This window comes from Lissotriton helveticus, chromosome 4_1 (genome assembly GCF_964261635.1).
Source record: "Lissotriton helveticus chromosome 4_1, aLisHel1.1, whole genome shotgun sequence".
Lineage (NCBI taxonomy): Eukaryota > Metazoa > Chordata > Amphibia > Caudata > Salamandridae > Lissotriton > Lissotriton helveticus.
Window position 1 is genome coordinate 1,661,619,298 of NC_136063.1, and position 14,397 is coordinate 1,661,633,694.

General features: G+C 40.9%; 1 protein-coding gene across 1 annotated transcript; it reads right to left on the reverse strand.

Annotated features, from left to right (window-relative positions):
* Positions 1-595: 595 nt before the first annotated feature.
* Positions 596-1,522, reverse strand: LOC144827642 (olfactory receptor 6F1-like). The gene has a single exon (XM_078685888.1). The coding sequence runs from the start codon at positions 1,520-1,522 to the stop codon at positions 596-598; it is 927 nt and encodes a 308-aa protein (XP_078542014.1).
* Positions 1,523-14,397: the final 12,875 nt, after the last annotated feature.

Below are 14,397 nucleotides of genomic sequence, written 5' to 3' on the forward strand. Positions count from 1 at the left end.
GTGTAGTCTGGTACCTCAGGTGAGGTATTCACAATCTGTGGTAAATAACTCATTTTCTGAGTTGTGCCCTTGCAAATGAAGTATAACGTGTATATCGGCTTATTGTAAAAAAATCTCTTTGGTTTGCTGTTTCATCTATCCGTTCTCCACAATACAATTCTCTCTGCCTTACCTGGCAAAATATTTTAGAGAAAGCGCCAGGGTGTGATCGCCCACACAGAGTTCCAACCTCTTCATAAGCCCCAGCTTGTGCCTGGGTCAGAATTTAAACACTGTATAATAATAAGGGTCTACATGATGATAACTTTAGATCACTGTTAAATTGGCTGAATTTGATAGAAAACCTTACAATTTTCCAGACACTATTCAAGTTGAAAATGCTTTGTAAGAAAAGCAAAAATGAATTCTAGAACACAATAGACCACTTCTCGACCTCGTAAAACATTTTAGGTTTATCTCAGTCTGCATGGTTTATGATATTTGATTCAATATATGTATTCATTGAGGAAGTCTTTGACTAAATAACTTCATTTGTACTCATGCATCATGCTTTTAAATACAGAATAAAGCATTGAGATATGTTGAGTTTTATCATTCACATCCTCTGTAGAACTCTTCGCAGGCTGGCCTTTATCTCCTTGTTTCTCAGTGTGTAAATAATGGGATTTAGCAGCGGTGTCACAATGGAAGGGAAAACAGAAACAACTTTGTTGATATGCAGCGAACTTCTTCCTGCTGGCTTCACAAACATGAATATTGTAGTCCCGTAGAATATAGTTATCACGGTGAGATGAGAGACACAGGTGGAGAAGGCCTTCTTCCTACCCATATTGCTAGACATTCTTATTATAGTCAACATAATATAAACATAAGATACAATAATCACCAAGAAGCAACTTATTAATACAGAAGTAACCAGAATAAAGAAATTCAACTCGACTGTGTAAGTTTTAGAACAGGACAATGTCACCAATGGGGCAAAGTCACAATAATAATGGTTGATCACATTAGAATTACAGAAGTGTAGTTGGGAGATCTGGATGAGTGTTACCGTCAGAGCCAAGAAACCAACAATCCAGCAGCCCAAAGCAAGCTGAGCACACAACCTATGGTTGATGATGGTCGTGTAATGCAGTGGATTACAGATAGCCACATAGCGATCAAAAGCCATGGTGACAAGGAGGAAGTTTTCTGTAGCTCCTAAGGAGAAGTGGAAATAATATTGAGCAATGCATCCACTGACGGATATTGATTTGCTCCCTGTGAGGAGGCCTGAAAGAAACTTGGGCACAGTGGCTGTAGGGTACCAGATTTCCAAAAAAGAAAATGTTCCAATGAACAAATACATAGGCTTGTGGAGGGAAGATTCGCTCCCGATGACAGCAATGATGAGGATATTTATAGAGATTGTTAGAAGGTAGATGATGGATATGATCGTAAAGAGAAGTATTTGAAATTCTCTCTTGAGAGTAAAACCAATGAGAATGAATTGATCCACGCTGGTTATATTTCGGTTCTCCATATCTTCCTTTGTCATGAAATGCAAAGAGTAATCAGGCATCAGAAATTTTCATGTGGAATCCTAAAAATTTAAATTTTTACTAGTTTCACCTGTTTCAAAGGACACCTTATTTCTTATGTTTTTTGTAACCCTGTCAACATTCACCAGATATTTTTGTGATCACTGGCCTACCTGGCAGACCTGGCATATGAAAGATACCTTGGATTTTAATGGCTGGTCTTTGCATGTGGTGGGTATCCATTGCATATGGTGGTCTTTCCTGATTTATGCTGTCCATCCATGGATTAAGGTGGTGAAAGATCTTTATGTGAGACATGTGATGCTGAACCTAAGCTTATAAAGATGATGCTGGTCTAAACTGGCAAACAAGGCAAATGTGATTGTACACTGAAATCAATGCTTGCAGCCTCGGCTTTCATACTGGATTTCAATGCCTACAAGCTGCGAAATTCACATGATTGCCAGAAACCTGACGAGTAGCAGTTTATTCTCTGCATTTCTAACATACACAAACCACACCTGTGTTCTGGGCCACCGCTTACCGTTCGGGATCTGGTGCTTCTAGTCCTTGAAGTAATTTGATCTTAGTCCAGGGGTAACCATCTGGTTGCCACTGTTCCTTAATATACTTTTGGTATCCAGACACCTTACAAAAAAAAACTTAGTGACTTCACAAACAATCCCAAGGCCTGAATATACCTTACTCTCTCCTGATATCCTTGAGCCCAACATCTACCCACCCATCGTTCACTTCTCTGGGCATGTCTGACTTTACCAGATTTCATGGGCCCTGTGCAATGCCTGAACTAGTAGATACGCGCAGTAGGGAATTGCACCTGCCTAAAAATACTGAAGAAAATGTATTACAGACAAGTCCACCGAGCTACCCCTTAAGAAAAATTAATATTGAACATTCAGCTACGATTCCCGGAAAACGTTGCTCCCTCTTGTATTGTATCTACCTAGCAGAAATGAAGACGAAAAAGAAGAAGCACGTGCAACTAAACAAACTTAATAGGAATATGAAGCAACAAAATAAATAAGTAAACCAAAAACAAATGCAAGTTCCATAGTGAGAACAACTAACGAGACGGCTAAAAAGACACTGAGACATAGGTACAGGTGGGCAGATTTATGAGGCTCTTGCGCCTCCTTGCGCCGCAATTGCGTCACGTAATGTGACGCAACGGCGGCGCAAACAATGCGCCCTATTTACAACGTGACGCATCTAGGAGATGCGTCACGTTGGAAACCCCTGCGCCATAAGGAGGCGTTCCTGCGCAGGGGGGGCGTTCCTGCGCAGGAACGCCTCCTAAAAGTGGCTGAGTGAAATCTATGAGATTTCACTCAGTCACTTTCTACGTCAATTCCCTACACCTGCTTGAAGCAGGCGTAAGGGTGACGCAGCATGCATAGAATAGGTGGCTCCTGTGCATTGCAGGAGTCATGTCGCACTTGCGACATGACTCCTGCAATGCGCCGCACGTAGGCCGAGAGATGCGTCACGCATCCTCACTGCCTTGCACCATGGTGTGCCACATCATAAATGCGGCGCACCATGGGTGGCGGAGCAGTGGCGCACTGTGGCGCATGTTAACTGGCGCATCCCTGGGGATGCGCCAGTTAACATAAATGTGCCCCATGGTACATATAATCCTATAGCAGGGTGTTTACATTAGACATGCCAGTTAATCAAATTCTCTATTCACTAGGACTTCCTTTTGGGCTTCTTTTTGTTATTCAATATCAACATAAGCCAATCTAGTGTACTGAACAGACGTGCATGTATGTCAAGCCATGTTGTACGTAAAAAATAGATTAAAATAGCAGTTGAATTTAAATGCTTAATCATATTGTTTCAGTCTCTTTGGAATAGTGTGCAGTTCAGCTGTGCTTACATTTACAAAGGGTTTCAGCGTTTGCTAACCTGCTGATTCGATAAATCAGGGGGTTTGCGAACACAAAAAGCATTTTGTAAATATACTAATCCCATTTAATGATTCAGAAAAGGTTTTCTGAATCGTTAAATGTTTTTAAGAAATCATTAGGAATTGTTTTTTGGAAAGGGCGTACAAAGAGCCTACCTTCCAAATACCAAATTCTTGACATCCTTGGTGTGTTTTTTCTGTAACCTCTTGCCTTACCCCATACTGTTTTTGCTGACTTTGTTTTTGCTGGATTTAGGACTCTGTGAACTTTACCACTGCAAACCAGTTCTAAAGTGTTTGTGCTTTCACCTTTAAACCTGGTTGAATTGGCTTACACACAATTGGCATATTTAATTTACTTGTAAGCAACTAGTAAAGTGTTACTATATGTATCCAAGACCTGCAAAGTAAATTCTGCTAGTGGGCCTGCAGCACTGAATGTGCCACCTACTAAAGTAGCCCTTTAAACATGTCTCAGGCCTGCCATTGCAGCCTGTGTGTGCAGTTTTTAACTGCCGGATCAACCTGGCAAGATGAACCTCTTGCCAGTACCAAATCTCCCTTTTTGATACCTATAAGTCATTCCTAGGGTGCAGTGTATTTAAAATGTTGGACTTGTACTTTTAAGTATGAACACAGTAGTAAAAAAACTCTTACATTACTTTTTCACTTTTGTTAGGTTTACCTCTTCCATAGGATTACATTGGGTTACATTGTTACATTTAATACATTATAACTTTTAATTTTGTGTTGGTAAGAATGGCAGGTTTGGTGTCTATTTAATGTAATGCCCTATTTTATGGTAAGGTTGGATTTTATGTCACAATTCAATTCTGAAAATGCCACTATTAGAAAGCTGACATTTTCTTGTCCTAACATGTGGTGCCTGCAGCCTGCATCCTCGGTCACAAGACTAGGTGTAGCAGGCAGTTGTTTTTTGTATATTGCTCCGAGGCAGTAAAATAGTTGGCCGTAGGTGCTGGCAAGATGAGCCATCTCTGGCTTGATGAATGGGGAGCTGTTACCTAGCAGTCCTACATATCACAAAGGTTCTGTCGGAGACATTCACAAAGAGTTTGACACTAGTCTATTGTGACCCCAGACAATTTGACGACAAAGCAGAGAGGCAGAAATTCCAGTCACCTCTGGATGCGGAAACCTCCAGAACCTTGTCATAATTCAATGAGGGCACCAGGTAAGAATATTGGACCCTTAGACCCAACTGTTCAGTACACATCTAGACCTGTGGAAGACCCAGAAGGAGTGCTGTTCTGCTTTGCTACAAGAAGGACTGCATCTCTGCTGCCCTGCTGTGCTTACCTACTTCCTTCCAGTATAAATGAAAATAACTTGACCTGTATCTTGAACCCAGAACCACCAGAGTTACTCCAAGGACTAGTTGGCTGACCTCCTGATTGGAGCCTCAGGGACAGAACAGGCTACAACAACCTTAAACCCAGCAGCTGCACTCTGCCAGCAGTGAGTCTGGCTCTCCCCAGTGGAGCCACTCCAGTCCTGGACATTTGGAAGTGGGCCTGAATGTGGTTTGTCAGCACATCTGGGGTCACGCAGAACCAAAGCTGCACAATGCATTGGCTTGCAAAACTAATCATTGGAACCGTTTTACGACACATGTCCAATGTAGGACCTCGTATCACAGCCCGTAGTCTCTTCTGAACTGCCACTGCATCATGCACCCTTATGGTAGGCCTTTGCATCGGAAGCCCTCATCAACGACATCCTCGATTGACGATGCAGCACTCCACACTGCAAGCCCTGCAACTTCTTCAGCACCAGCCGGTGTGTGACGCATCTCTGATGCAGGTCTTCACATCACAAACCCCTTGATGACGACAGAGGAACTCAGAGCGCAGCCTTGCCGTGCCTCAGTACTGACGCTGTGCAATACATTCTAAATGAGAGACTCTGTATCACTCCCCAATCAGGGTTTAAGGTACTTTGCTCAGCAGGCCTAACTAGGTCCCTGTAGAGGGCCGGTGCTCCATCGCAGTCTGCCTGAACTTGTGACTTTGTTTCGGTCTGACATGACCAAATAGCCAAAGATGGAACTCTGTGCTTTTTGGCGCTATTTTCCATTCACATTTTTAAAATTGCATATCTCCGATTCTACAGATTGGATTTTTGTCCGTTTGGTCTCGAATTATTTATTTCATTTTACTCTTTTTTTTCAATATGTTATGTTGTTATTTGTGTTGTGTTTCACTTGATTACTGTTTTAATTGCTGCATAAATACTTTACACATTGCTTCTAAGTTAAGCTTGACTATTTTTGTGCCAAGCTATTAGAGGGTTAAGCACAAGCTAATGTGTGCTTTGGTACACCCTGACAGAGATTTTGGTTGCTGCTTGAGTGGGGTTTCAATCACCTCAACGAGTAACCCAATGTATAAGACTTATGGTATGTACCAAAATACCATTTTAAACATTCATATTTTACAAACAAATAAAAAGAGTCGATAAGCCATACTCAAACTGAAAGGGATCTGCAAAGAACCCCTTCCCTTATGTGAATGTTAAAAACATTATTTTTGTTTAGCTATGCAGTGGTCCTACTCCAGAAAAGGTTTTTGTAATTAATCGTTCTTTTTTTGTATTCAAGGAAAATGGAAGGCCTTTAAAAAACAGATTGCTGTACTTAGAAGCAATTACAGACAAGATGGTCTGCTTACACCAGCCGTCCACCGTCCTTGTTATTGTGGCCAATCAAAGTGGACCTCAATTTGCTACCTACCTCGTGAATATTGATGAAGTATGTCAATTTCAGAACTACTACAATTCTCACGTATTAGTACATAGGTCAATTCGTAAAATCAAAAAGGATTCAGTAACTTTTTTATGCGTAATTCCTAATCACTTTTACCAAACCCATTTTCTCTCTATGAGACCCTTAATTCCAAAGAGCCCGTACGGGTGCAATAATAAACAAATATTTGCTGTTTGTCTCTTGCGCTCTCATGCTCTCTCTCTCTGCATCTCTCTCTCCCTTGCCATTACACCTTCTCCTGATTGTTAATCATGTCATCAAGCTGTATTAGTTGGCTTAATGGATCGGAAGTGTGGGATTTCTGTCCCTTTGGCAAGCAAGGAAGCATAGGATGCTGCCTTGTTTTGAAAATAACTTGCAGAAGATTAAATACACTTTTGTTTAGGGAAATGTTAATATTCTTTCAGAAAATGTGAAGTGAATAGATCACAAAAATTAGAGTATGTAACAAAAATTATTAGCTACTATTCAGAGACAAAATCAAATAATTTCCAAAATAGTCCTAAAGTTATATAGGAATGATGATTCATGCTGAGTTAGGGATATGTATGGATGATGTGATTGCATCATTTCCTTGATCCGAGTGGTGGATTGCAAGTCAGGTTGATGATACCATTTTGTGATTTTTAATGACTGTGTTTAAGATGGAAGGCCTTGTGATCTAAGGCTTCCACAGCTGGAATATCTGCCTGACCCCCTTAGTCACACACATGAATCCCAATGAGTCTACTCAGATTTTAATCTTACCGAGGTTGACAAAATAGGTATTATTGACTGGAATAACAATAAACCTCTGTAATCTCTGTAAAGCACCAAAAATCTCTCGGTGAAATGAGTACTTTTCAAATATGTTTATCAGTTTCTAAATCTGCACCTATAAGAGTGATCTGAATTAAGGGATCCGTGTTCAGAGTACACATTTTAGCTATGTAAGCCAGAAAACAAAATCCAGCAAACTGCACTATTGTAGAAAAGAAACATCTTTCAGTGAAATATATATTTTTTGAAATAGGAAACTATTTTCTTGGAGTACGGTGTACAATTAGGGTCCAGTTACGAGTCTGGCGGTCAGATCGCCACAGCCCCGCAACAGCACCAGAGAACCACAATCCTCTGATGGTGTTGTGGCAGTCAGGAGGCTTCAATATGCTTGGCAGGACCGCTGCGGTCCCGCAAAGCATATTGAGAGTTTCCTCACCACTGGCATTGTCATGGAGTTTCCTCCTTCATGAACCCCATGGCAAAGAGGAAACAAAGAGGGTCATGCAGGGACCTCTGTGCCTCTTCCACATGGGACCGCATGCATGGGGGCACAACAGTGGAGCAAAAATTGTGCCCCTCTGTTTGCATAAACACCAGTTTCTGCACTGCATGGCTTTTTGAGTCCATGCCATGCAGGAACTGTTTTTGATGTTCCCATTGTGGTGCCCATTTTCTGAGGCACGTGGTAATGCAAAAAACCAGCTTGCCATACAGGAGAAAACTCCTAATCTGGCCAGCGTTCTGACCATGGCTTTGGTAGTGCGGCAGTGAGGTGATCCCGGCACAGCACTGCCACAGTTGTAATCAAGGCCATAACTATTAACAAAGATCAACAGAATATGGCATTCTAGAAGTCAAGTCTACTTGAGTCCTGACAGCATATCATTTGCATTATCTTAAGGGGCAATACTGAATCTGGCAAAAGAAATTCTATATAGTTAGGAAAGGCCAACACACTGCAAATACAAACCATTGGTGTTAGCGATGTCAAGCTTGTGCTTAAAGCAGAGGTATATGTATTGTGATCCTTCAGCCCATTAAACCATCACTTAACCATTGAATAAAAGCTGAACTCAGTGTTGGAAAACATAGAAAATAGTGAAATAATAAGGTCTATTGTACACCTTTTCAATAAAAGGCAAAAGGGAAACTAGGAATTAAATAGAAAAATTCTCAACCTTCAAAGAAATAACAATATGAAGAAAATAACAATATGACATAAGAAGAAACAAGAATAAGAGCTAACCAGAAACGGGTCAAATACTCTTTAGTCCTCAATCTCTCCAACTATATCCCAATGAAGGAGGAATTAAAAGTGAAGGCTAAATGTCCATCATTTTGTACTGTCTGTGAATGGTGTGTTGATCATTTCATGTTCACTTTGGAGCTAAATGTAACCATTTTTTTTATGCTTAACCACTGTGATATTACCATAGTAAAGACTCCATGTCAGTTAGATTAAATTCATATTATGCAAGTTCTACCATACTACAAAAGAAATCAACCTTTGTGCCGATTCAGCTGCGAACACTTTGTATTGGACTTACACTATTGCAACACTGGTGACTCCCCTTGTAGTAATTTGGATTACAGCCTGGTACTCCTTGAGTTACCAATACAAAGGACATCTGTTTGTAACTTTAAGTACTGGGAGGGGGATAGAAATACCAAAGCCGAATTCTCATGGTAAAATGCTCTGCTTTCAAAATCACAATGGACTGGTGACCAGCCACATTGGCGTTACTGGGACACTCACACTGAGGGTATAAATATAAATATAAATGGAAGTGGAAGTGGAAAGACTACCAAACAGTTGTGATGCAGACAGGGAGGAAAGAGTTAGTTAGTTAAAATTAAAATTCCAAAATCAATATCAGAAGACAGGAAAATATGGAAATGTTGCCATACAAGATGCTGATTACTAACTAAATAACTATGAAAGTTACAGCCTAACGGACACTCATCCAAGTACAAAGTCTTATTAACTGAGGACGAAGTGACCTTCCCTTTGATGTCATAACTTGTGATTGCACTCTTCTATCTATTCCACTAAGTTCATGCATGAGGACATCCACAGCCATGGAAAGATAGCACAGACGAAATTAAATATATCATATCTCAGATTTCAAAATAGGTAGATATCCAACTACACCTTTTCCTCACATACTCAACCATCTTACATCCAAGACTCTAAAGCTGTGCTTCTGAAATGTTTTAGAACTATGGCCCACTTTTTTGTACAACCAAATTTTGCAATCTACCTAGTTTTAACAAATATGAGGCCGGTGATTTTTTAACGTAACTAATGCATCGCGTGATAGCACATTTTCATTTACAGGGAGCACATTTTCCATTGAAATGGTCACAAAATTTGCACAGACAAACAGTTTAATTGATAAAACTAAATTTCAACAACTCCTCAATGTTATTACAAAGATAGTGTAATTAGCCCGAAGTGCTTTGGGTACACAAACGTACAGTTTCCAAGGATGTGTAGTGAATTCTGACGTGCTACAGAATAAGGCCTGGATTGGCATTTCAGTAGCATTAAAAGTATGGAATGACACTATCTTTGTAATAACATTGAGGAGATATTGGAATAGACATTTTTTTTCGACTGAGGTTTATGTAACACGAACTTGGCCCAAAGGTATCAGGTATCTGAGCGTTTTACATAGCACCAGTTGTTTTACATGAGGACACATTCATTTTTGTTAGGCACAGGGAGGTTAAGTGATTTGCCCAGAATCACAGGATGTTCAGCGTCATTCCCGAGACTCAAACCTAATGCCCCAGATTCGAGGTTGACCACTCTAGCCATTAGGCCAACTCCTCTCCCCAATGGATTACAATGGATTAAATTGTTTAACAGAGGTTTCAGACTGTTACATTTTTTAATTGAACACTTGCAGAGCTGTAGCGGCTTGAGTCTGGGTGGTTACCTCCTACCAGTTTGGAAAGTTCATGTGTCAGGGTTGCCATTTTCTGTTCTGTGTGTTAAATCCTTTACTTCTACATTTGAAATCCATTTTCTAGGGACATAGATATAAGAGGTCTATTTATTTGTGTTATTTTTGTCTTTTTTCCCTGACATGAACTTAATGCACTTGAAAATTATTGTAGTATGTTGGAACAGGGTTTTTTGTGCATGTTTCCATTTTCCCCTGCACTTCTTTGCCTCCCATAGGATTCTTATTGTCCCTAGGGAGTCACCAGGATTGTTTTTTTTTAAATAATTAGATTTTTCCTTGCACCCCCTGTCTTCCATCAGTGTATCTCAAGGCCATAGTCACACTCCAGCAATATATTTAATCATTATTCCCCTGCAACGCCTGCCTGCCACAGGTGTCTCATAGGCACACACTGCAATGATTTCTTTTAAGGATTATTTCACTTTCCCTGCACCACTGCCATAGGTCTCGCAGGTGCACAGCTGTAATCATTTTTTAATTATTCTTTTCTTTTTTCCCTGACCCCTGGCCTGCCATAGCCCATAGGCATTCACCAGCAATAATGTTTAAGGATTATATCATTTCCCCTGCAACCCTGCCTGCCATAGGTGCACACCAGCAATTATTTAAAACAACATCCCCCTGCACTCACTACCTGCCGTGAGTGCACACTAGCAATCATTGTTTTAAGGATTATTCCATTTTTCCCCTGAACCATCTATATGCCATAGGCATCTCATGGGCCTTTCTTAAGACACATAAAGTAATTTAATCTGTATGTTAATCAATCTATGTTATTGAAATATCATGTAATGTTTTGAAATGGATACACTATTTTTAATTATTTGTGATGACCTCACTAACTTATATTGTCTGTAGATTCAAACTGCAAATACCACATTTCACTGAATATATTTCTTGTTTGTTTGCTTTTAGGTGCACAAGAGACCGCACACACAGTGCTGCTAGATAAAAGGATGTCTCCTCTGCTTCCACGTGTGCAGGTAAGTGGCAGCTGCCAGTGCTAACAAAGAACTTGAAGATCGGCCCCAGCCAATAAAGTGCTACTAAAGAGAAGAAGAAAAATATGGCCAACACCGACATGCCACCCTCCACCCTTTTCAGGATGCATAGTGTACCTCCTGTACTTTCCTCTGGGCATCAAAAGGTAGGGAGCAGCATACCAGCAACAACAGCACCACCATAACCTAAGGCTAAGCCCAAGCCCATTCCACTAAAAAATGCAGCCACTTCAGTCATGGCAATGAGCCTGAATTGGATTTTTCTCAGCCTCAAATTATCCAACTGTCACAGGAAAGTGGATAACAGGAGCCACAGCCAGCAACAATTCTTCCTTACATTGGAGCAGAACAGGAGGTTGAGCTTCCTGCTGAGCAACATCTTCAACAACTGGATTTAATATTTCCAGCAAGAAAAACAAAGGGCGCTCCACCATCCTCTCCATGCCCCCCTTCTGAGGATTTATACATGGATTGGATACCAGCCGAGTCCGAGACCCACCACAAAAGACAATGGAAAGGGAACGTTTCTAACATCTTTAGAATAATGGAAAGTGACAGTGATGATGACAATCTAGTGATTGTCAATTTGGAGGGTGGCTTAGAGGACACTCAAATGACCTCTCCTACTCAACATGCTCAGAAGAATGTGTTTCCACCATCACTAATGCCAGCTTCCATATTTGGAAGATCTCCACTGAGATCTACATCAGCCATTCCCACAGTTGATGTATGCCCTAGAGTGAGGCAAACACCACAAACACCTACCTTCAGTTCATCAGAGATTTGCAGTGGCACATTATAAAAAAACGCCTCCCCAGTTTGACACTTCTTTACATTTAGCAAGCCGGAGGATAACATTGCAATATGTTTGAATTTGCGAATGTTCCAGTACCATGTTCACATTATGGTACTGGAGGCTAAACATCCCATTTGAAAAAACATCATGCAATCGAATGGGACAAGCACATTAAAAAGATAGCTGGTGGAGTTGGTGATGAGAGAGGGGAAGCAGCTCAGTTCACAGTGATTGAAGTAGGTGGTCATGAGGAGGAATTGAATAACAGCATTACACAATGCAGCAAGGTCCCCTGTAGTGTGCAAACATCTCCAACATCATCAACCTCCAAATGGCATACGACTCTGAAGCGGAAATCACTGCATACGGTGATTTCCTCAAAACACACATTGAGTCCACAGCCTCCTGGTTTTCTACCAAAGTCACCTGTGTCAGTAACACCACAAAAGAAAATCCATGCTAAAATTACAGGCATGTTTAGGCAGGATGAGACCTACGAATACAACTACCCAATGTCACCTTTGAACAATGGTCGGCTGGCACAAATGTTAGGGTCTGTTGGGACTTTTAGAATTTGTGGCAGCCATCTGCCTCAGATGGAAGGTTCCCAGGTAGTCCTATTTTGCCTGGGGAACTATACCCATGTTCTATCATGATGTGTGGCATTTGGTTGGCCAAGCCATGCAGCAGAGTGCTATACACAATATTCACCTGATGACAGACTTGTGGACCAATTATCATGAAACTGATTACATGTGTTTCCCTGAACACAGCATCATTGAGCATGCTAGGAAATAGCTATCGGCAGATCTCAGCACTTGAGAAAGTTGTAAAGGTATTTAACGGCATGTAACAGAAACAATGTTGACCATAGAGAAATCCCATACAGCTGTACAAATCTTGGAAGAGTTTAACAGCAAGGTGTTTGAATTTCTTTGACCTACGGGTCACAGAACCAGATTGGTTGACATGGACAAGGGCAATTATATGATCTATACCAGGGCAGATGGTGGCTATTTCAGGGTCCTATGTTTGGCTCATTGCATCAACATGATTGTGTAGAACCTTAAAAAAAAAGACATAGCAACATACTCGCCACCCGCCAAAGAATCTGCACTCATGTCAGTCATTCTATTAAAGCCCAGAAGCAGAGGACGATCATTCAGTATGTAAATAGATAACCGGTGAAAAACCTTATGCAGGAGGTGTCAACACATTGGAACTCGACGTACTACATGCTGCAATGTCTGTTTGAGCAGTAGTGACCGATCACCAACTATGTCCTTCAAAGAGGAGGGAATGCAACTGGGAAAAGTATGACAACGGAGGTGAGAAAACTGGGGCTAGTCTAGTGCCTGGCACAAATGCTATTTCCTTTTGAAGTTTTCACACAGGAAGTCAGTAAGCAGGAAAGTACGATGAGCCAAGCAATACCGTTGTTGCATCTGCTACCGGCTCAGTTGAAAAAGGAGGAGCAAAGGTTAGCCAGTATGAATGACAAAGAATATGAGTTAGTTCAGAGCTTAATCCTTCGCTTGTCTATTAAATTCAAGGCTGTAAAAGAGAGATTGTATCCTTTGAAGAGTGCATATGCACCACAGTACTTCATCCATGGTCCAAAAAATACTGGAAATTTTCATTCCTTTTTTAGAAAAATATCTTTCCCTTTGAAAGACTTAGATTGTTGATTAAGGGGGAGGTGTGGACAAAGAATGACTGGAAGTTAGAGGTCCAGGCAGAAGTTCTTATGTGCAGCCTAAAACCTTCAAAGAGTCGCACTGCTGTAACTGTTTTCTCACAGCCAACATCATCATCATCACCGATAAGATAAGATAAATTTTATTGCACAGTTAATTAAAACTCACAATTTAAAATGCATAAAAATTGGTTATCAAACATTTAAAATTATTTGCGTAGTACATATTGTCGATGAGTCAGTTAATGTGCTTCGTTTGGATCGAGGGCTCAGAGTTGCTCAGCGCAGTGACTGGCTATTGCACATTTTTGTGCTTCATTAATTCTTTTTGCCACTGCGTCAAGGTATTTTGTAATTCTGCAGTTTAATTGGGTCTCTTGTGGATTGAAGCACAGTTTGACTGTCTGTCGGCAGGATCTAATCCCCTTCTGGTTCCATATTGCACGAAATAGTGTTCTCCTTAGGTCCGTTAAGCTGGGACAAATACATATTGTGTGGACTAGATCTTCAGGGCCTGTTTTGCAGAGTCGGCAAGTTTGGTCGTCCTGAGTCCTCTTCCATGGAGCCAGATGAGTGAGAATTGGAAGAATGCCTAACCGCAGCTTTAGGAATTTTTCTTTAATCTTCTGTTTAAATCCTTGATCTAAATACTCTTGAGGCTTTAAAGTTTTATAGTTGTTTAAGACTATCCATCCGTGTGCCCTTTTTGCCAGAGTTTCTTTGTCTTCCAGCAATGATGTTATTTTAGTTACTTTTGTTACCAGCTTTTTAAAGTGTTTGTGGTCTACTGGGCTGTTCCAGAGGCCAGTCAGCTCCAGATTTTGTAGAGATTCCGTCAGGTACTCTCTAGCGTTTGATCATTCGCGTCTTTGCAGTTCAGTCCAGAGGTGGGAATTTAGGGTGCCCGACTCTGCGTTTCTGATCTTGTGCCAGCA